Below are 23,573 nucleotides of genomic sequence, written 5' to 3'. Positions count from 1 at the left end.
TTCTGCATGCAATACAATAATAAATTATTTTATTAATCCATTCACTGATGCCATTCACATATTTATAAGTAGAAGGCGGCAAACTTTATTTATTTATTTATTAGATTTTTAGCCTGCCAATCTCTAGAGACTCATGTTGAGTTGTCATATTATGAAAATTCATTAATTAAAAATATGCTGAATTTTGCCATGTTCTCTTCTCTGTACAATTGATTAATATTCTACACGCACACAGTATCTGTTATCCAGGCATTCATTTGTAATTTTTCCAAAGCTAGTGAAATAACAATATTTAAAGCTATCTGAAGTTTCACACAACGAGGATGTCTGCAAAAGGATGCTTCTCCATGATAAAAATCCTGATAATCATAGAATCATAAAGTTGGAAAGGATCTCCACAGTCATCTAGACTAACCCTCTGCACAATGCAGGAACTTACAACTACCTGCCTACCCACAGTGACCCCGATTTCATGCCAAAATGATCCCCCTTCACCAAAAATCTCCAGAATCTGGCCTCACCTGGAGGAAATTCACCTACCATCCCTCAATGGCTATCAGCAATTCCCTGGATATGCAAGGAGGGGCTACAAGAGACAAACACTAGCACATCCCTTCATGTCCACCCACTCACAATCTGCCGAAGTTCACAGAAGCAGTATTTCTGTCAGATGACTATCTAGCCTTTGCTTAAAAACCTCCAAAGAAGAACAGCCCAAGGAAGCCTGTTCTACTGAGGAACCACTCCGTGTCAGGAACTTCTGCCTAAAACTGTGAGCTGTGGGAAGGAAAGGGATCCAAAATTGCCTGGCTTCTAATTTCCGGGCTCCTTGTAGATTCCTTTTTGTTACTTTATATCACTCAGGCAAGGAGGCAGATTTTAATAGCAAGTTCAAACTTTTCTTAGGAGATCAACAGTTCCACCACACTTCAGTTCTCTCATGTACCCTCTGATCTGTGCCACTCAGACTGTTTATCATCATTGTTCTGTGCAGTCCCACATGGGTACTGTGCAGGCCAACCACCAGAAAGTTTTTTACCCAGCTTAGATACAGGCATAGAGGGGCCCCTCCAATCAGAGGCCGTCCACCGCTTGCTGCCCAAATGGTTACATGCTGTGGGAGGGGCCCCCTCTTCTCCCTCAGTTTTCTCTTTGCCGCTGCACCAAGAGGATCCTCTTTAGCTAGCTCCAGGCTATCTATTGGTTTGTGGTAAATAAATACTGAAGAAAATTCGGGTTTAAGAAGTTGAGAAGAAGGATAAAATGTGAGGATGTTGCTGTTTAAAAAATGTGGCACGTGTGCAATGAAAATGACGAAAACTGATGAGCACACAATATGCCTCCTGTGTCTGGGTGAGTCCCACAATCTTAGTGCTTGTGCTATGTGTTTGTGCTAATTTACCTCAAAGGCCAGGGCAGACAGAGAAACAAGACTAAAAGCTGCATTATGGCAGAGAGGGTTGTCTGTGCCCGCTGAAGGCATCGATGTCTTCGGAAACTTTCCCTGCGTCCTCCTTGCCACCTAGGCACACATATGGCCCTCCTTCTGTGGTCTCCATCTATTTGGTTCCATGATCAGTTTTGAACCATAGAGAGGTTCCATCTCTGGATCCAGAGGGCAGGTCAGCTTCAGAGCCATCTCCTCCCAAGCGGCACAAGACCAATAAACAAAAACATGGGTCTGCTTCATCTCACCCTTCAGATCCAAAACCACCCAAAAGAGCTACCTAGCTGGTTCCTTCTGAATCAACCAGGGAATGGAGGAATTTGGTTCCTAGAACCCCCATCACCTCGGGGTCATTCACCTGTTCCACCACTGTGTGCAACTTTGCAGTTCTAGAGGTGGTAGAGTGAGGCTCCAGACAGCATGCCCCGTTCCAGCACCATTCCTGGTTTGTTCCACTGCCTTGACACGCTTATTGCTGCCAACAGCTGCAGGACTACAGAGTGCGTTGTTCATCTACAAACTGAATTGATTGTTCATCTAAAAACTCAATTGTCCTTATTACAGACATCCAGTTCCAGGCCCTGATCACCTTGGTTCTGAAGAGGAGCATGGATCAGTGGCTAGTCCAGAGGTCCCATCAGAACCATCACCAGATGAGGCAATTGCCAACCAACTGAGATGGCATGCCTGGCTTCATTCCACCACTTTACTGCCAGAGACCAGGGCATGATTGGAAGATCTTCCCTTTGAGGGCGAGACTTTGTTTGCTGCTAAAACAGATTAGATCCTTCATGACATCAATGAAATAAGAAAACTGAGAGATCCTTTGGCATCTCACAAGGCCAATCTTATGTCCCCAGGCAGCGATATACACTACTTATTTTCACTCTGCTCTGGCTCAGTAGCAGTGCACTTCTGTAAGCGACTGGTGGGGGCAAGAATAGCGGGATGCTGCTTCTTCCATTTCCTGCTTGTGGACTGAGTCATTGTGAGAAACAGGATACTGTATGAACCAACACAGCTTTACTTTTGCTCTTATGATCATAGAGGACATCAATGTAATACATTTTGGGGGGGGATGATACTGAGTTCTATACAGCAGTGGTCCCCAACCTTTTTATCAGCGGGGACCACTCAACGCCGGGGACCACTCACCGGGGACCACTCAACGCCTTTTACTGAGGCCCGGTGTATGTGGGGGGGTAGTTTACTCCTCTACTCTCAACCACTGCCCTAGCGCTCTCTGATCGCTATGGTAATGTTTAAACATCCCTTCAAAATAAGATACAGACACGCCACAACAATGAAGTGTGTTGTAAAGAGCTGGGGGGGATGAAGTAAAGGGCTGCGGGGGGGAGAAAGCGTCCTTCGGGGCCCACCTCCAATTAGTCGAAGGACCATATGTGGTCCACGGCCCACAGGTTGGGGATTGCTACTATACAGGACTCTCATAAGATAGCTTTAAGCATGCTGAATGCTCCTTTTGGAGTTGGATTCTAGAACTTTTTAATGAGTAAAATTTGGTTTTAGAAATTAAGAAATATTTATATATGAAGAGGATGCTCTTTAAATACACTGTAAATCTTCAGCACAAAAGAAGACATTAGATGGGATTGATAGATCAGCTTAACATACTATTTAAATAAATACCTGGGCTTGCTACATAGGATGGTTAACCGAAAACCTAGCAACGATTGCATTGACAACATGCATTTTAAAATGGCACTTAGCAGTCAGCAGTGGATGTCAGCCCTGCTGATCACATAATGGAAACACACACAAACATACAGCAAATAGTCCCTGAAATTAAAATGTTTTTAGAGCAGTTCCTCAGACCCTTTTAAAGGTGGATCACACGCTGTCCTATTTGTATGGCTAGCTTGGTTTTTCAGGTGATTCCCTGAAGATAACAGCATGATTTTTTTTTTGCCTGAGTTGAGAAAAGGAAAATGGATAGCTGTAATGGAACTGCAGGAGCAGTCAAGCAGCAGATTGATTCAACTGGCGAAATTCAATGCACCCCAACAGATTTCCTAGGATTTGATATCCTGCTGCTTCAGGCTCAACTTCTTGTAATGAGAAACTGAAGATTTTTTGTCAGGTGCGTCAAAGCTTGTAGTGATGGCTCGAAGGTAAAAAGAAGTAAATTCGGACTGAAGACGTCTCTCCTCAGGAAATGTTTTTGCACCTGGAGAGACTAAGAGCAGCTTCTTCAAGGTACAAAAGAGGTCAGCTTTCCCACGCCAGCAACATTCGCTCAAAGTATGTGACATTTGTGCATATATACAGCGGAGGTGAGAGAGGAGGGGGAAATAACTTGGTTGTAATAGGCACCTTGAAAACTATGTCACACATCACTAAACAACCAAGAGAAGGCATATTCAAATGATTGATAAAATTATAATTGTTTTCTGGTGCTTCTGCAGTCTTTCCACTATGCAATATGCACAGCATTGTTAGCCTGAGGCACAGTGCTTGCAGGTTACAGGGTAAAAGGAAGGCAGCTCAACAGAAACAGTAAAAAAAGGAAGTAAATTATAAAAGGAGAGCGAATTGGAAAATGTAGGTGAAAGCCTCTTTCTTTCAAACACTGCGGTCTCTTACCAAGTACACAAAGAAATTGCTTCAAACACTAAGATCGTTTACTATCTGGTATTCAGTCATAGTGGCAATAACTAATTTCAGATTAATATGTGGATTTAGTTTTGCCGATGTATTTGTTTTTCTAATTAGCAGGGATTTTTTTTTTTTTTTTAGTCACAACAGTTTGAGGAATATTTTTGGTCTCTACACTTTCCATGGTTATCATGAAGCAATTAATATCTTGGCCTCAATACTTCACCTATCAAACTATAATGTAGTTTGCCACCAGAATATATTATTCTTCAGGAGGGGAAGGTTATTTATTGAGGCCATTAATAGTCCTGATGTGCTTCCTAGAATAATTAATGAACTAAAATGCATGACAAGAGACTGCATGCAGGGCAGCATAGTCATAAGCAGTAATAGCACACCAGAGGTGACCAAAAAAACAATGCTGAACTTTGCTATATGCCTTAGTGTCTTCTTGCCTACTTCCCTTCCCCCCCCTCCTCAGGACATACTACTAAGCTTATTTCCCATACAATGAAACTGATTTTATGATTCTTGATGAAGGATAAAGACAGATGAAAAGAGGACAGAACAATACAAATGTGATGACACCTTTTCATTACTATTATTTAGTTAATTTTACTAGTGCATTGCCAGGAGGTGAGTGTAAGTGGGTCACAATAGTATTTCATTACATACAACTTTGCTCAACCCTTTATTGGAACTTATTCAAGGCTACGGTTAATTTTTCAAAGATTTCTAATGCATGGTAACATTAGGTCTCACAAGAAGAGTCATTTTCAGTCTACTCTAACAAAATGCCTGATGTAAAATGTCTACTATCTGGGATGCCAGTAAGGCCTATATGAGAGGGATATTAATCCAACAAAATAACAAAATAAAAAGGAAAAAATGGCAAGATTTGAAACTTATCCAGGAACAGCTCTGACAGCATGAGGAATCACATCAAATGAAACAGTCCAGACAAATCTGGGAACAAATTTAGGCTAAAGAGATGAAGAAACAATTGGATTTTTTTAAAACAAAAGAACTTTGAACAGGTGGATTAGCCTGGAAAATGGCTGCCATAAAGGCTACAAAAATGGTCCCAAAAGAACTCAATTTCCAGATTACATTATAATAGAAAGGAATAAATAAACAAACAAACAAAATATCTTTCAGAGAAGGATATTCAGGATAAACTTGTGCCCCCCCCCCCCAAATTTATATCACTCTGAAAGGAGTGACTCTAACACAGAAGAATTGGGATATTTGGTGAATATACCCATAAAGAAATTTACAGAACAACACCATAAAATCATGAACTAAAAAGTAACCATCCAAGAAATCTCTGATGCAATTACAGCAATTAAATAGTACCGGGCCCTGATGTACTTCCAGCTGATTTTATAAAGCAATGACTCATGAATGAACACCTTTATTTCTCCAACTGATGGATAAGATTATAAATACATTGGATATTGGGATCCCAGAATCATGGGAACAAGCATCTATAACTCTTATACACAAAAATCTAGAGATGGCTGTAGCCAAAGGATAGTGTCTGGGTGGCAGGTTAACATGGATAGAGAGGTGGTCGAGAGGCATTTAGCTGCACTGGATGAGTTCAAATCCCCTGGTCCAGATGAAATGCACCCGAGAGTACTCAAAGAACTTTCCAGAGAACTTGCACAGCCCTTGTCCATCATCTTCGGAACCTCTTTAAGGACTGGAGATGTCCCGGAGGACTGGAAAAGAGCAAACGTTATTCCGATCTTCAAAAAAGGGAGGAAGGATGACCCGGGAAACTACAGACCAGTGAGTCTGACCTCTGTTGTGGGGAAGATAATGGAGCAGATATTAAAGGGAGCGATCTGCAAACATCTGGAGGACAATTTGGTGATCCAAGGAAGTCAGCATGGATTTGTCTCCAACAGGTCCTGCCAGACCAACCTAGTTTCCTTTTTTGACCAAGTAACAGGTTTGCTGGATCGGGGAAATTCGGTTGATGTCATTTACTTGGATTTTAGTAAAGCTTTTGACAAGGTTCCCCATGATGTTCTGATGGATAAGTTGAAGGACTGCAATCTGGATTTTCAGATCGTTAGGTGGATAGGGAATTGGTTAGAGAACCGCACTCAAAGAGTTGTTGTCAATGGTGTTTCATCAGACTGGAGAGAGGTGAGTAGCGGGGTACCTCAGGGTTCGGTGCTCGGCCCGGTACTTTTTAACATATTTATTAATGATCTAGATGAGGGGGTGGAGGGACTACTCATCAAGTTTGCAGATGACACCAAATTGGGAGGACTGGCAAATACTCCGGAAGATAGAGACAGAGTTCAACGAGATCTGAACACAATGGAAAAATGGGCAAATGAGAACAAGATGCAATTTAATAAAGATAAGTGTAAAGTTCTGCATCTGGGTCAGAAAAATGAAAAGCATGCCTACTGGATGGGGGATACGCTTCTAGGTAGCACTGTGTGTGAACGAGACCTTGGGGTACTTGTGGATTGTAAACTAAACATGAGCAGGCAGTGTGATGCAGCGGTAAAAAAGGCAAATGCCATTTTGGGCTGTATCAACAGAGGCATCACATCAAAATCACAAGATGTCATAGTCCCATTGTATACGGCACTGGTCAGACCACACCTGGAGTACTGTGTGCAGTTCTGGAGGCCTCACTTCAAGAAGGACATCAATAAAATTGAAAGGGTACAGAGGAGAGCGACGAAGATGATCTGGGGCCAAGGGACCAAGCCCTATGAAGATAGGTTGAGGGACTTGGGAATGTTCAGCCTGGAGAAAAGGAGGTTGAGAGGGGACATGATAGCCCTCTTTAAGTATTTGAAAGGTTGTCACTTGGAGGAGGGCAGGATGCTGTTTCTGCTGGCTGCAGAGGAAAGGACACGCAGTAATGGGTTTAAACTTCAAGTACAACGATATAGGCTAGATATCAGGAAAAAGTTTTTCTCAGTCAGAGTCGTTCAGCAGTGGAATAGGCTGCCTAAGGAGGTGGTGAGTGCCCCCTCACTGGAAGTCTTCAAGCAAAGGTTGGATACACACTTTTCTTGGATGCTTTAGGATGCTTAGGGCTAATCCTGCGTTGAGCAGGGGGTTGGACTAGATGGCCTGTATGGCCCCTTCCAACTCTATGATTCTATGATTCTATGAAAAAGGGAACAGACCCTGCTTAGCCACAATTGTATAGGCCACAATCTTTACCGAATGTGGATTACAAAATTTTTGTTAAAATTTTGGCAGAATGACTGAAGAGATGAATTGGTGATGTGGTGCATAAAGATCAAATGGGTTTCATGCCAAAGGGAACTAATCCTTATCCATGGTTCCTCTATATATTTGTGAAACAGCCTGGGGGTGGAAGGTGTCCGGCTGTCCAAGTTGGAATAGGGCCAATCAGGATGCAGCCAACAATGCTGGCTGTACCCTGATTGGCCCTGCCCCTACAGCTCCCGCCCTCCCTCCATGGACACTAGCCACATTCCTCTCAGACGCACCAGAGACAGAGAGAGACACACAGAGCCCTGCCAGACCAAACACGAGCCCTCATTCCCTTCTATTGCTCCTGCTGCCAGGGAGGCAGAGAGAGACACAGAGAGAGCTGCCCCATGCTGCTGACAGAGACACAGATAGAGCTGCCCCTGCTGCAATGGAGGGAGAGACAGACAGAGGGAGCTGCCCCAAACTGCACACCAGCCCTCCTTCGCTCCTACAAACCAGCTCTCATTAACTGCTATGCCTCCTGCTGCGAGGCACACTGAAAGACACGCAGCGAGAGGGAGAGGGAGAGAGAGACACACAGAGAGATTTGCATCTCCTGGTGGCCCCTGGGTCCTAGCACCCTTTCTTTACTGCTTGCAATGGGCTTTCTTGCTAGTGAAAAATAATATTTGATCGGTGCTCAATGAGATGGACTATGTTCAGAAGACACAACAATGCATGGCATTCATCTTTCTAGATGCCGAAAAAGCCTTTAATAATGTCCAATGGAATTACTTATTTCCAACACTACAAACAATGGATTGTGGAGAGAGCTTTTTGAAAATGATTCAGCAGATACAGACAAAGCAGGAAGCCAGAATTCTAGTAAATGAAATGCTCACACATCAAAAAATTCAGATAATGAAGGGCACTAGACAAGGATGTCCTCTCTCTGCCCCCTATCATTCAACTTTGTCTTAGAAACCTCTGCAGTTTGACTTTAAGATGAGCTACGCAGATGATGTATTTTTTATGTTATCTAATCCTGAAAACTCCTTGGTACACTTATTTGATATACTAAAAGACTGTGGCTATTATGCAAGATATAAAATAAACTGCACCAAGACTAAAATATGGGTTTGTGGAGTTTCAAAACAATTTACTCAGGAAATAAAACAAAAAAGTGGGTGTGAAGTGAACCCTGATGGAATAAAACACTTGGGAGAGCTCCTGGATAAAAACATAGTTATACAAAAATAGTTATACTCCATTATAGAAAAGAATTCAAGTAGACCTATCAAGGTGGTCTAAATTAAATATTTCATGGTCAGCTCGCATGGCAACTATTAAAATGAATGTTTTACTTAAACTAAACATTCTTTTTCAGGTAATTCCGATTCAAATAAATGATAAGATTGTAGCCCAGTGGCAAAGAATTGTAAACAAATTTGTATGGAATAAGAGACCTTTAAAATTCTTCAAAATGATAAGACAAGAGGTGGACAGAATGTCCCGAACTTCAAGTTGTATTTGCACGCAGCAGCACTATCCTGGATAGCTGACTGGATTATGGATCCACAGTCGAGGGATTGGACTTTTGAAAAAAACTGGCCTAGGAAAAGGATTACACGAACTTTATGGCCCATTGCTTAAAAAAACACACACACAAAAAGACCCAGCTTAAAATTTTGGGCCAGGAATCTAATTACTATCTGGGAAAAATACAAACAGAGACTTTGAGCACATTGCTGTTGAAATCTCCTATAGAGGCATATTTTGATAAGGGGGGGGGAGTTTTAAGGATAAAGATATTTTGACAACCACAGGGATATTGAAAAGCTGTAATAAAGAAGATAACGATATTACCTGGTTCAAATACCATCACGTTGTACTATTTCATTAGAGGAATGGGAAGTATTGTGGAATAAAACTGTGAAACGTACAAAATGTCAGTTGTTAAAATGTTTTATAGATGGTATGTGACCCAAGTTGTTGGGTAAAATATCTGGAAATCTGGACACACGATGTTGGCAATGTAAGGAGAAGGTTGGTGGACATGTAAAAAAAATCCAGAAATTCCGGATAAAAATTCATGCTATTTTAGAAGGAATGTTGAAAATTAAATTTGCACTCTGCCCTGAATCTATGTTGAGTGTCTTGCCTAATAATGCTCCTCGAAAAGCCTGCAATTTTTTTTTCATGCAATGGCAGTGGCTCGGATATCCCAAAAGTATCTGATTGGTTCGAGAAACTGGGGGAGATGGCTAGAATGGCAAAGCTTACAAGCTTAGTGAATAATCAACCGGCAGATGAATTTCAGGGACTTTGGAGCTACTATACCATTTAGATAGTTAGTTAATAAATGTATTAGTAGAATAGCAGGACATAATATAATTTATCCTAAATTATGTTTTTTGTATCTTTATGTTCTATTCTCTTTATATACCTGTAAATATAAATGCTGGTTTACCAGAAAAAAGAAAAGGAAAGGAAAAAAAGAGTCATTTTCATGCATCATGAGAAAAAGGAGAGAGAAACCATCTATCTCAAAAAAGCAAAAGTATCTATAGTGAAATGTTTACACCATTTAAAAAAAATAGAATTCATTATTTAGGCAAAAGTGCCTTAGAAACCGTCTACATTATACTGCTATCAAAATGTAAGAACATCTGTTCAAATTCAGTGACCAATCTCATAGCACCTGCATTTCTAGCTATCAATCACTGTTGCAGTCATTCTATCTGATTACCATTTAACACACCAAGATCTAACTGACTGCCTCAGGTCAGACATAATATAAAACCATGGCTTATTTTTAACACCATTAGTATGTGGGAAACCAGGATTCAGCTCACAGACAATCTCCACTTAAATGGCTTCATTTCCTTCTCTCTATTGCTTGAAAGGATAGTGGCAGAGACCAAGCCAGTCTCAAACCAGGTTTAAGCTAGCATGTTTGCAAATTATAATTCAGATTCAAATCATGCAAAACTATAATTAAGATCCACTGTGGTATATAAACCAACTCGGATCCTGCCTTTACATTCTTGTTTGACAGATCTTAAATAGGCATGGAGTGGTCTGCATTGGGACAATCATACCAATCCCAGTTACTTGAATTAAACCACAGTTTTCCACAATGGTAGGACTGAACTGCTGCCTTTACCCAAACAAATGTGAAAAGAACAGCTAGGCCAGTAGTGGCATGTGAATATTCTAATTCAAAGGTTGCCCATTGTCATTATTTTTTTCAACATTTTACATCAGTATTAACAAAAGAAGAGATATACAGAGGGGAAAAGTACAAAGCTGCAATAACCCTTTGATCATCCTGGCCCTTCTATCTCATCATTGTACCATACAGTTACTACTTGCTTCAAAGGAAGCAGCTTTTCTCTTGTTCAAACCATATCAATCAAAGCTAATTAGGCATTAGGGTAAAAAAACAGATGAGAACACAAGCAGGTCAAAAACACATAGAATGGTATTGCTCAGATAGGCAGACAAATTGACAGATTTACAAATTTTCCTGGGAACATGGATATTTTTGAAAAACAGGGATCTGAAGAAAAAGGAACAGTTCTCCAGGAAAGTATATTTCATACAGAGTATAATCACATATTCCAATCCCTGTCAAAGGATATGCTACACAGCATTACTATTGCCCTACTTTTGGGAAGGGATAACTTGAGGCAAGGGAGGTTGCTGTTCGTCCAGAGGCCACATGTTATGCAAACTGATTGTACCACTAATTATCTGTCAGAAGGCTTGGCAGCAGCAGAATATGTCCAGCAAGTGTAAATCATACATTCCTTTCCCTCTTCTTTCGCAATAGCAGGCAGAACGTTGAGGAATTACCATCTCATTTAATGCAACAAAAATTGTAGATTAAATTATAAATAGGTATCTGCGTCAAAGATATGACTAGTCACGGGGGTAGTATAATATTGCAAGCTGTGAACACTCTGTTATAATTAAGAGGAACAGATTCATTCTATGCGCAATACAGTGCTCTGTAGACATGCAAACACTTGTCACATTCTGTGCAAAGGATGTGCAAAGGATTGCTGCCCTTTCTGTTTTTCAGCCACGTTCTCTACAGCGATTGTGGACTTATTATTCAAGGAACAAAGCCAAATCTCATCACTGTAATACCAACTCTGACCTGTAAGGTTCCAAAGTTCTGTTGGCATAAAGCAAAGCTTCCTCCAAAAGACCAAGGGTTGTGCAGGCATCCATGGCAAGGTCAAGTAGTTTCAGCTGGTAGATATTCGTATCTGGGAGAAGAGGACTGGTGTTCTTCAACAATGTCTGATATTTCATCAGAGCCTGCTTCCATTCTGTTGTTTACTCTGATTAAGGATTATTCTGCACTGTAATTGTCGAGCAAAAGCAAACACTTATGCTGAAATTATATTAAATTATAATATAACCCTCTGGTAATGCATTCACTGTTTCAGCTTCTGAAAACATACTTTTTAAAAAATTTACAACTAATAAACCATCCTTTGTAGATAGCTGCAAAATTAAAACCCAGTGCATGGATATTCAATTTTCTTTTCTTTAATATTAACAATTTTGATGAAAGGAGTTTTATCCCACGGTAATTGACCAAGAGTGAGAAAACTGCTCTGGGTTTCATAGATAAAAGGTGTTAGATTACTGATTTATGTGATAGAAGACACAGCTAATACCCAGTTATGAAAGATCTGAAAAGCTCCTTTGGTATGTTCATGTCCATGTGAATCAGATACAGACAGAATGACAATTCAGGAGATCTTTATCACATTCATTTAGAAAGATGTAGTTCTATAAATTGCCATGAACATTGAGACCTTCCTAGAATAGAAGTTAACCAGGCAGTAACTGGATTGTGCCAGTGATATTTTTCATACTTCTTGGGCAATCACAGAGTGGTTGTTTTTCATTTCTGCTTTTCTAAATAGCTACAAAGTCTTAAGAGTTAGCAGCTCTGGAAAAACAACAACCAAACACTAATGAAAACTTTCTCCATTACAATGGATTCCAGGAGAAAAACTATCCAAAGCCATAGTTGTTTCTGCCATTGTATCCTATCGTATTATCAGGTTTATGCATTGAACCCCAGTATGCAAACTATGTATTACTCCCTTGATGTTTGCATACAGTAACCACAATGCTCTTCTACACCATAACAAGAATGTGGTCAGAAAAAAATATATACATATACATACACACACACACACACACACACATATATGTGTCAGTCATAGACCGAGAGGCAAGGCAGGGGCGAGGGTTGGCAATCCTGATCCGGGAGGATTACTTCTTCAGAGCCCTCCCTGCATTGTTGATCCCAAACACTGAATGTGTTGGCCTCAGGTGGGATGCAGCTGAAAGCTTGGCCATCTGGGTGGTGTACGGCATGCCCAATACACCACCAGATGCCACCAGATACCCTGCCTGCCCTGATCCTGGAGGACATTAACATCCATGCAGAGCTGCCACCCTCTGAAAATGGTCTAGACCTGGTGTTGGCCACACTGACACTGGGACGCTCACAGTTTGTCACTGGCCCCACCCATCAGGCAAGTCACACCCCATCACCAGTGCAGGGTTGGAAGTGGAGCTGATAGTGGCAAACACCATTCAGTAGTCAGACCACTACTCCCTGAAGGCCCAACTATGATTGCCTCCCCAACCCCAGTTGTGTGCTGAGCAAATTTTGGCTCACCAAAGGAGATTTCTTTTTTTTATTTATTTATATTTGGATTTATATACCGCCGTTCCCTGGTGGGCTCACAGCAGTTTACAACAAGAAAATAATAAAACATATTAAGACCCCATAAAACTTCCCTTATTATAACCAACAAGTACTATTACTACTAAGATGAACTACTAATTATGAACCCCAATGGATTCCGAAACACTCTGTGGGACCCAATGCCTCTCAGTGCTTCTCTAAATGAGCTAGTCAGTGACTGGCAAAACTGATTGCTGACTGCCATTGATGAGAACCCCCCCCCCCAACACCCTCTCTGCTCCTGCTCCAAGTAGACCTTCTGGTATACAGAAGAGATCCATGAGATGAAACGGGAACTGAGAAAGTTAGAGCAAGTTTGGAGGAAAACTTGCAATTAAATGTTAAGAACATCTTATAGGTCATTTATGAAAACCTATGAGATAGTGGTGAAATCAGTAAAACGTGACTTTTACAGCTGCAAACTCATGCCCAGCACAATTGCTTAGGGTAGTTCGGTCACTCCACCCTTCAAGAAGGACACCAAAATAGTAACAAGTTGGAAATCAGCTGTGAGGCATTAGCAAGCCATTTTGTGGACAAAAACTTGATACTCCGCCACAACCTTCTGCCAACTTTAGACACGGAAAATGAACTAGAGGCCCCTTGGACATCTTTGAAGGAAACACTAGATCACTTCAGACAACTCTTGCTGAGTGAAGTGGCCAGGATACTGACTTTGATGAGACCAACCACATGCCCTCTAGACCCCTACCCCTTGTGGCTAATCAAAAGAACTGATAGGAGGATAGGACCCCCATTCTTGGAGATTATCAACCTTTCCTTCTCAATGGGAGAATTCCTGGAGGGGCTAAAGCAGGCAGTTTGCTGAAGAAATCAGCTCTGGATCTGTAGGAACCCAATAACTACCACCCCACCCTGTCTTGCACCTATTGTTTCTAGGGAAGGTGGTGGAAAGGGCTGCCATGGACCAATTGAAAACATTCCTGGATGAAACTTTGGTCTTGGACCCAGCTCCGTTGGGCTTCTGGCCTGGCCATGGGGCTGAAACATCATTCATCACCCTGATGCAAGTCAGCGCTGCTGGGATTCCAATAGACACAATCAACAAGTTACCAGCTCACCACCTCGCTGACAATGAAATCCGTGGGACAGCTCTTCAATGGCTCATCTCTTTACTTTGGGGTCACGGACAGAGGGTAATAACTGGAGAGAACAAATCACATTGCAAGCAACTCCCATGTGGGATGCCGCAAAGAACAGTTCTCTCTCCAGTCCTATTTAATAGCTTTATGTGCCCTCTTGCCCAGCTTGTACAGAGGTTCGGACGGGAATGTCATCAATATTCTAATGACACCCAGCTCTTCCTCCTAGAGGATGGCCACTCTTATTCACCCCCGGACTCATTAGTCTGGAAGTAGTGATGGGATGGCTCAATCAGAGCTGTCTGAAACGCAATTCTTCAAAGGTGGATTTCCTGTGGTTTGGTAGGAAAGGTCCTGGTGAGGAAGCATGACTGCCTGAGATGGATGGGGTGCAACTACAAGTAGCACACTCAGCCAGGAATCTGGGTATGATCTTTGACTCCTCCCTGTCCACAGAGGAACAGGTCTCAAGAGTATCACAGCTGGGGTTCTTCCACTTGTGCCAAGCTAAGCTATTAATACCCTACCTGGCTCCAGAATACCTCACCAAAGTGATCCATGTGACTAGATTTCTGCAATTTGCTGTACGCAGGCCTACCCTAATCCCTGATCTGGAAGCTGCAACTGGTGCAGAATGCAGCAGCCGGGGTTCTCAAAACCTTGGAGGGCCCACAACCAGTCCATGCTCCAATGGCTGCACTGGATACCAGTTGAATACTGACCAGACAAGGTTTTGGTAATTACCTTCAAGGCCATATGTGGTCTAGGCTCTGCGTACCTAAGGGATTTTGTCTGCCTCCCCCCCCCCCCCCGAGAGTGCTGCACTCCACAAGCTCAAAGTAGCTGTTGATCCCTGGCTCCAGGAAGGCTTGGTGGGCCTCTACCAGGGTCAGGGCCTTTTCTGTCCTGGCCCCCATCTGGTGGAATGAGCTTCCAGAAGAGATCAGGGCCCTGCCAGAGTTAGAACAATTCTGGAGGTCCTGCAAAATGGAACTCAAGCTTTCGGTTGAGCCTAATGAAACAACTCTACCAACTAGAGCCTCCAAAGGCCTCTCACACCACTAACTGCACTCAGCAGAGGCACAGGACAACTCCCAATCTGGAAAGGCTTGCAAAAATGAATTACAGTTGTACAGTCAACAGCTGCTATACAGTTATAATACTTCAATGTTAGAAATGTTGTAAGCGCAAATAGGTTCTTTCATGGTTAAAAACATTATAAGTTCATACTCATGATGTTTACTGTATTGCACTATGAATCTTCATTGTAAACTGCCCTGAGCCGCAAGAGAGGGTGATATATAAATGTAATAAAATAAGAATAAAAACTAAATAAGTGAAAACCTATCTTTAAACAAAACGAAAGTATGTAGCAGGGTTTAAATCCCCCCAATACATTTGCATTGTTTGTACATGCTGCACTGGGTCTGGCTGTGGTAGTGGAGGAGGCCAGCAACCACAGAGGATGCTGGCAGCTGTGCCAGACCCAGCCATGGTGGAGGAGGATGCTGAGATTGATAGTTGGTAGTGGGACTTGGAGCTGCCCTGGGTTTGCTGGTGTGGCGGGGGAATATGGGGTTGACATCCCTGAGAATCTTCCCCCCAGTGAGCTGTTGCTAGGTAACTGCAGTATTCTAAGGTTGGTTCTGCCAGTGAAAGGCAGGGAAAGTGCAGGGCCCCTTCCAGGGCATTTTTCGCCTTTGAGGGAAGATTCATTGGGACTAAGTCTGATTTGGGTTGCCAGTTCCAGGTTGGCAAATTCCTGGAGATACCTAGGGGGGGAAATCTAGTCTTGCATCTGGGCAAATACAGTAATCTGTAAAATTTTACAAAACTGCAATTTCAGAATTGTCTTCAAGGGCAACATCATAAGGAGGCATTTTATATTTTATCTAAAGAGGGGGAAATAGTCTGTAGATGCTAACAATTACTGATAGAGGAACTGATGAAAAGGTGGAAAGATGGACAGACAAAGAAGATTATTCATGGCACAATTTCCTCCCTACCCCACCCCACAACCTAGAAATGTCAATGAGCAGGTGAGTCTTGGGTCTTTGTGTCCTGATTCAAAAGGAAATCTATTTACTGTGGTTCATTATTGTGGCATGGAAAGGATACCTTCTTGTGAGTTGGGTGTTGTTATTTTAATTATAGCTTCCTTGACTTCTTTCCAAGCTCGTTCATCACCTGCCAACATGGCAGCATCCTGCATTGGCAAAAATAAAAAGACAAAATCATTTTGTTTTTTAAATAAACAATGTTACATTGAAGCATAAAACCCTGTAAACAATGATAAACACAATGTTCTATTTGGCATGAAGCTGAAACTGTACTTGTGGAAGTAAATGGAAAAACCAAACTGTTGCTTGGTTTTTTAGCCAAAGCATTTAATATCAGAAATATCCATTAACCTATTATTTTTATTAATGTTAAAGAATATGACATTACTATTAGCTTTGAACAATGGGACAAGAACATACAATTTAGGAACAACTTAATTATACTTAAAATAAAAATAAAAATTATTCAGTATGAACAGCAATCTCTTCTTATGCCAATAACTAGATTTCTGAAATAACATAGGATATTATTCGGAATAACAAATAACAGAAAGTGTGGCATGGTCCACACATTTTGTCAGTTTTGCCATGTTCTTTGACATGTGTTAATGCTAAAGAATTAAATACCACTTCTTTCATCTGTTGCTTGTCAACACTGCCAAGGTTTCCTCATCACTTGCCAATGTAATGATCAATGTTAACTGTTATTAAAGGTATAATTCTAACCAGACATTCAGAAAAATCTCAGACTGTGATAAAACACATGGATAAGTCACAATTTTAAAAACCTATGGTTTGAGAAAGCCAAAAATCAAATCTGATAACACACTATGGGTGACTTCTGCAGGTAGCCAGTTGTGAGGATCAAATGAACCAAGTTCTGCTAAGAATTTCACACCTCTGGACATGGTTTCAGATACTTCAGATATCCCACAGCAGTGATAGTTACTCAGGGGCTCAGGGCCACATGACTCATCTGAACATCTTTCCTCAATGAGAAGAAGAAGAAGAAGAAGAAGAAGAGTTGGTTCTTATATGCCGCTTTTCTCTACCCAAAGGAGGCTCAAAGAGGCTTACAGTTGCCTTCCCTTTCCTCTCCCCACAACAGACACCCTGTGAGGTGGGTGAGGCTGAGAGAGCCCTAATATTACTGCTCAGTCAGAACAGCTTTATCAGTGCTGTGGCGAGCCCAAGGCCACCCAGGTAGCTGCATGCAGAATCGAACCTAGCATGCCAGATTAGAAGTCTGCACTCCTAACCACTACACCAAACTGGCTCTCAGTGGAGCTTCTGGCTATTCCCACCTTAAAATTGCATAATGGGATGGAATGGAGGACATGTAAGCCTCAATTCTCCCAAGCAGCAGGTTTCATGCCAGTGATGGGAGTAAAGAACTTATCCTCCTCTACACCTCTTCCCTTTTTTTGCAGTATCCATGCTGTCATTTCCATACCCAACTAGATACCAGGAGGAAAGCAAGCTGGCTTCAGAGAACAGAGAGCAAAACCATCACCACAGAAGCCACCCAGGAAAAGAGCAAGCTGGCCAAAGTGGGAAGATGTGGGAGGGGTATTGGCTTCTCCACAGCCAGTTTATTTCCCTCCAAGCGTCTTGGCAATCTCATTCTTTCACCTGCTTTACAATGCTTCATGCTGGGGAATGAGTGACAATGCAGAAAGGGAAGGAAAGCTTCTTGCCAAGAGAGGCTTCTCAACTTGAGTGGCTAGCTTAGAGTAGGCTTCTGTAGAAACAAGTCTGAGCACCATCGACTCTCCACACTGCTTTAACCACTGTCTCTCTGGCATGGCACTGTAGCCTTGGCTATCTTGCTCTCAACTGGTGTGCAATGCTTATGTCAGGGAAAGGGAAAGACAGTGCAAGAAAAAGAAAGTTGACAGGCTTCCTACTGCAGCAGCCTGCACTAAGCCAGTAGGAAGTGTTGGCTTCGAGCCTCCCTTTGTAATTCTCATTGCTCAACATGGACTCGGAAGCCTCCTTGCTCTCTTCCCCTCTCTTCAAATACCCAGGAGCTGGGTAAGGTTCAAGAGTGATAGGAAAAGATATGCATTCTATATGCTCAGAGGTACTCTGGTAATTTTAAAAGTTTATAAATGCAATTATTAGTTCATAGATCAATTGTCATATCAAGAACAGAAACTTTAATCTATATTTCTCTCACAGAAGACTAATTAAATACTACAGGTTTCAGATAATAGGAAATGTGTACTCAGAACCTGCATTAATTTCATGTGTTGCTCTGCAGCACTGTTTTCCCATTCATATCCAAAGCGGGGGGGGGGGGGGTGAACTCTTGTACTACCCCAAGAGACGATTGCATCAAAATGGCCTCTGCAGTCTCAGGATTCTATGACATTCCACATGAGAAAATTACAAAGAGAGCAGTGTTCCCCTCACAATTTGCAAATGTACTTACCATAAAAATCAGCTATCTGATCATAATAAGCTCACCTGGAAATAATTTTGTACTGAACGAAAGCTGCCATGCTGAAAGGTCAACACTGGGACAAAAAAGCTCATGTTGCTGTACTTATGTCAGTTATGTTCCAGATACATTAAGCTTCGCATATAAAGTGAACAAGCAAATCTGGCCTAGATCTAATTCTACTGCCTGGAAAGGGCACAGAATCAATTGTGGAGGAGTTGACTTTTTGAATGAAAATATAACTAAATGTATAACATGATATATAATTACCCTAGTTCAAAACCGTGAACTGAAGTTTTAAATCGAGGGGGAAATTCATTTATGCGACTAATCTTATAACCATAAATCAGCCACACATCAGTTTTGACAAGTAAATATGAAGATGGAGGCACACAAGCATGGACTTTAATTGGGAAGACAGATTACTACTCAAAACATGTAAAATGGAACAGACTGGAGGGCAGGTGACCCCCTTGGTCATCAGTAGTGCTTAGGATCTGGTGTGAGACTTAAGTGGACTGCATCAATGAGGAGCGATGTGGACAGTGCTAGTAACTTCAGCTTTTGTGTAAGTGCAGATTGCCCCAAAGTCCAACCACATTTGATTTCAGAAAAGGGATTAATCAAAAGAAAGATGAAGATTTCATATTTTTGGGCTTTTTCAGGTTTGTAGAGAAATCTGTCTTATCTTCTGGTAAGAAAAGCAGCATATAAGAACCAACTCTTCTTCATAATCTGTTCATAGCTCTACTCACCAGAGTAAGTATCCTCAAATCTGTCCAATTTGTTTATTAGCATATAAATGCTGGGTGAAATCAAAGAGCTGTGGCCGTTTTTATGAGCCAAGGACCTTTTCTGCACCAGGAATTTGCCCCGACTCACCGCTTGTCTGGTGGCAGGGCAAATTCCCAGTTCTGCATGATGTCAGTACCATCTTGGGGCTGCCCCAGGCCTGGCCCGACTCAAGCCCTCAGTCACTCCACAGCCCCAGGTTTCAATAGGGCCACGGCTATAGGGAAGGGAAAAGTCAAGCTGTCCTGGTGCAGCTCCTCCCCACCCTCACCCAGGTACAGCATCCCGGAAGGGATAAAAAATGGTCCAGTGCAGCAGAGCTGCCTGGGGCATTTTTTTTGTTGTTTAAGAATGCAGTATTAGATTAGTAAACAATACCACATTCTTAAACAAACCTTGCCACCCCAGCTGCTGTGAGGGAGCACAAATCTGGTGTGGATGAGGTGCAACGGCCCAAATACTCCATTGCGTGGAAGAGGCGGGACCACTTGCCCCAGTTCAAACACTAGGCGTCAGCCTGGCACAGAGCCTCCTGTCTGGTAAAGATCAAGATGGATTATGTACTGTAAATTAGTTCTATAGAATGAGGAGATGTCTAATAAACAAGGTAACAGGACTAGGGTGGAATGGGCTGCCTGATGAAACAGAACTGTTCAGGAAGACATGTTTATAATGGAATAGGGCTGCATAATAACAGAATGATTCACAAAGACGTTTTAGTAGAGAGGACAGAACTCGGGACTCTACTATCAGTATGTATTATCTATTGCTGTATGGTTTAATCTTGCTGTCATACATTATTTTCTACTTATGTAGAGCTATGTCTTTCATTGTTTAATACTTTCAGTTTTATGAAATCCTAGTCTTATTACATTGTTTATCAGAATCTCCTCATCCTATTGAACTGATTTACACTAGCTAATCCACCTTGAGTAAAATATGCAGAATATTAAAAAATTAAACATTTACAGTCTGACTTTAGTTATCAGTTTGCTGCTGAGATTGTTTTGCTTAATGAAATGGAAGACTGCTGTAAAACCACACACATTCAACATAAAAATTAACATGCAATCAATAGAAATGTGAATCATTTCTTGTTTCCATACATGATCCATTCTGCTATCTTTAAAAATTTACTTTTTCCTGTACAAAAAAATCTTTGCTATCTGATCACTTTCACACTATGAGGCAAGCCACTAGGGGAATACAAAAACAAATACAAAAAAAATCACTTTTTTTTTTAGTTTGGGTATATTGAAATCTTTGATATTCCCCAATCACAATATACCATTCCTCTCCCCCCCCCCCCCAAATCCTTTATGCAGGAAAGGATACTGCTGGATTAAGTTTGCATGATGTTAAATGCAGTTGGAGCCACTTTTTTCTAAATATGTAGAAAGTTGATGATTTTAATGAGAGATTTAATTTCACCCATACTGCTCAAAACAACCAAAGATGAAGCTTAGGCTGCAAACTTTTATGAGATAACAAGCCATTTTAACCAAGAGGGGTAGTTATTTGATTTTAGTTGCTGGTCTCATCTTTCAGGTCGAGTACAAAACTATCATTCTTTGAATCTTGTACATATAAAGTAGCTAAGAGAGGCTGCCTGAGAGCAGGCAATTTTGCCTTTCAAACTGATTGTCTATCTGAATAAACACAAATACATTGTTTCTCTGACTCTGCTGTAAAAATCTGGGGCCAAGTTATATGATTAAGCGAGCTATACATGCAAAGTGATCCTGAAGTAGGAATTACAGAAAATTACTGCAGTACAGCCAACATTTAATTTCACCCCAGAGCACTGCATGAAGACATTCATGAAATAGAAGTCTTCCAAGTGGCTTTATGGGGGACAAAATCCCAGCTCAATCTTCAGGTGTTTAAAGGTTCCAGAAGGGAGCACCTGTGGTAGTATTTCATCTGCAGCAGAAAAAAAGAATTTCCCTCTCTGATGCAACCACATCATTTAGAACAGCAATGTAGGTGCTAGTGCCAGGAGGCAACATACAAAGAAGGCCTTGGCCTCTGTATCTTGTTATTTGACCTCCAGAGGAACTGGTTGGCTACTGTGTTAATCAGGATACTGGACTAGATTGACCACTGGTATGATCCAGGAGAGGTTTTATTCTGTTCTGAAACTGCTTTCTGGCTAGAAGAAGATTATAAAAATAATAAAAACCCTACCCCACTAATTAAAAGCTTGGGGCAAAATACAGGGTTTGGTCTGGCCCCTAAAAGAGTAATCAGGACAGCCTCAAGGAGAAGGTCATTCTACAAGCAAGGTACCATCAACAATGTCCTTTCCAGGGGTGTGGCTAAAGATGTCGTTCTGAGAGGGTGGCAGGGCATCTGCTCTGCTATCTCTGAAGCCTGACGGGTCAATTGCGCAAGCAATTGGCAGAAAAGAGGAGGGGTACGCAAACCCCACCTCACCTTTCTACCCAGGAAGTTCTTGGGGCCGTCTCCAATCCTTTAGGGAGTATATCTCCGTGGATTATAGGCTGTCAGCGTTCCAGGTCCAGAGGACGACTGCCATTTTCTATCTCGGACTTTCTTTTCTCTCTTTAATCTTAAAGTATCTGCTTCAACCCTACACGATGATTTACTGCAAATGAACGTTGTGAACTGAGGGGAGGACATCGGCTGAGTTCCAAAACATCATTTACTGCAAGTATCTCTCGTTTTTTTTTTCTCCGTCTCTCTTCCCGCATCAAAGCCCTTTGTTTCCCCCCTCCTCTTACTCTGCTCTGCCCGAAGCCACCTCGTTATGAGGCAGGCTAATTCTCCTAACTAAACAGAAGAAGGACTCAAATCAACTCAAATTAATTGGCAAAAGCTCTTATTGTAATTGTTTTAGTTTTCGGAGATAAGAGATAAGAGCTGTGAATGGGAAGATCTCACGAGAGCTCTGTTCCAGCACGAGAATATCTGCCTTAACTGACTTTAATACGTCACATGCCAGAGGATAAACAGAGGACCTCTACTGGCCACTTGTAAAATTGTTAGAGGCCGGCTGTTTTTTTTTTTTAAGTCAAAAACATGTCTATGTTAAAAAGATTGGCTTATCTAATAGAGAAACAAACCCAAGATTTCAAAGTATTTACAGAAGGATTGGTCAAAAATATCTTCAAGGAGATCCAAGATGGCAAGGAAGAAGTCTCCAACAGGAATGATGGATCAATAACAGTGGCTGATGACAGCTTTAAACAAGGTGGAAAACCAACAGTAGAAGAGAAATCTGAAATTCATATCTTCAAGGAGATCCAAGATGCCAAGGAAGAAGTCTCTAACAGGAATGATGGATCAATAACAGTGGCTGATGACAGCTCTAAACAAGGTGGAAAACCAACAGTAGAAGAGAAATCTGAAATTCTGGAGACGGAAAAGGGGATGCCAGAGTTCTGCAGCCCAGATAAGGACACCATTTAATCTAAACCTGGAAACTTTACTATTCTCTGTATTAACAACATATACTGTATCCTACATTGCTATTTTTATGAAAAAGGGGAAGCAGTGTTTTTTCTCTCTCTTGTTTCTTTTCCTTTGTAGGCATATAGGTAATATAATCGTTAGTGTTGGAAATATAAAATGGGGTTTTCCCCCCTTATTTTTTCTTTATTGGTGTATTGTTATAGGGCCAAAGCTCACACTGATCTGTAGAAAATGCAAAGCTCTCAATTTATACCTGTCAGGATGGCTCTTAGAATGGGTCAAGTATAAATTGTTTTGTAGATGTATCTGTATTAAGGATAAGGAGAAGTTATGAAATCCTCTTGTAATTTTTTTTCTTTGTACATCTTTAAGGCAAAGCCCTACTTTCCTTTCCCTTCATTAGGGTATTGATACAGGGCCAAAACTCATACTGTTCTACAAGAAATATTTAATGTTAAGCATCTAACTTAAACCTAGAAATATCTGCCAGGATAGCTCTTTGATTGTATTAAGCAGTTAACGTGAGGTCTACGATCTCTCAAGTAAGTTGATTAATAACAACTTTTCTTTTGTATATCTAAATAGGCCTTTTTTTCTTTTTAATGTAGTGGAAATGTGGATGGCTCTTAGACTCAGTTTTGGGCAAAAGTTTATATCACTGTGTAGTTAATGTGGGGTCGTATATTTTCAAACGATT

At 41.4% G+C, this 23,573-nt stretch overlaps 1 protein-coding gene across 3 annotated transcripts in view; it reads right to left on the bottom strand.

The window, feature by feature from the left end:
- The window catches only part of SMYD3 (SET and MYND domain containing 3), a 440,651-nt gene that overhangs the window by 40,702 nt on the left and 376,376 nt on the right, over positions 1-23,573 (bottom strand). For all 3 annotated transcript variants that reach the window (XM_077344317.1, XM_077344327.1, XM_077344318.1), the window contains 2 exons: positions 16,265-16,352; positions 11,427-11,601 (listed from right to left, as the gene is read on the bottom strand). In XM_077344317.1, the coding sequence (XP_077200432.1) occupies positions 11,427-11,601; positions 16,265-16,352 (263 nt within the window). The remainder of the gene's footprint in view (positions 1-11,426; positions 11,602-16,264; positions 16,353-23,573) is intronic.

Source organism: Paroedura picta, chromosome 1 (assembly GCF_049243985.1).
Source record: "Paroedura picta isolate Pp20150507F chromosome 1, Ppicta_v3.0, whole genome shotgun sequence".
Classification (NCBI taxonomy): Eukaryota; Metazoa; Chordata; class Lepidosauria; order Squamata; family Gekkonidae; genus Paroedura; species Paroedura picta.
The sequence above is the reverse complement of the archived record's forward strand: the minus strand, read 5'-3'. Positions and strand labels throughout refer to the sequence as shown.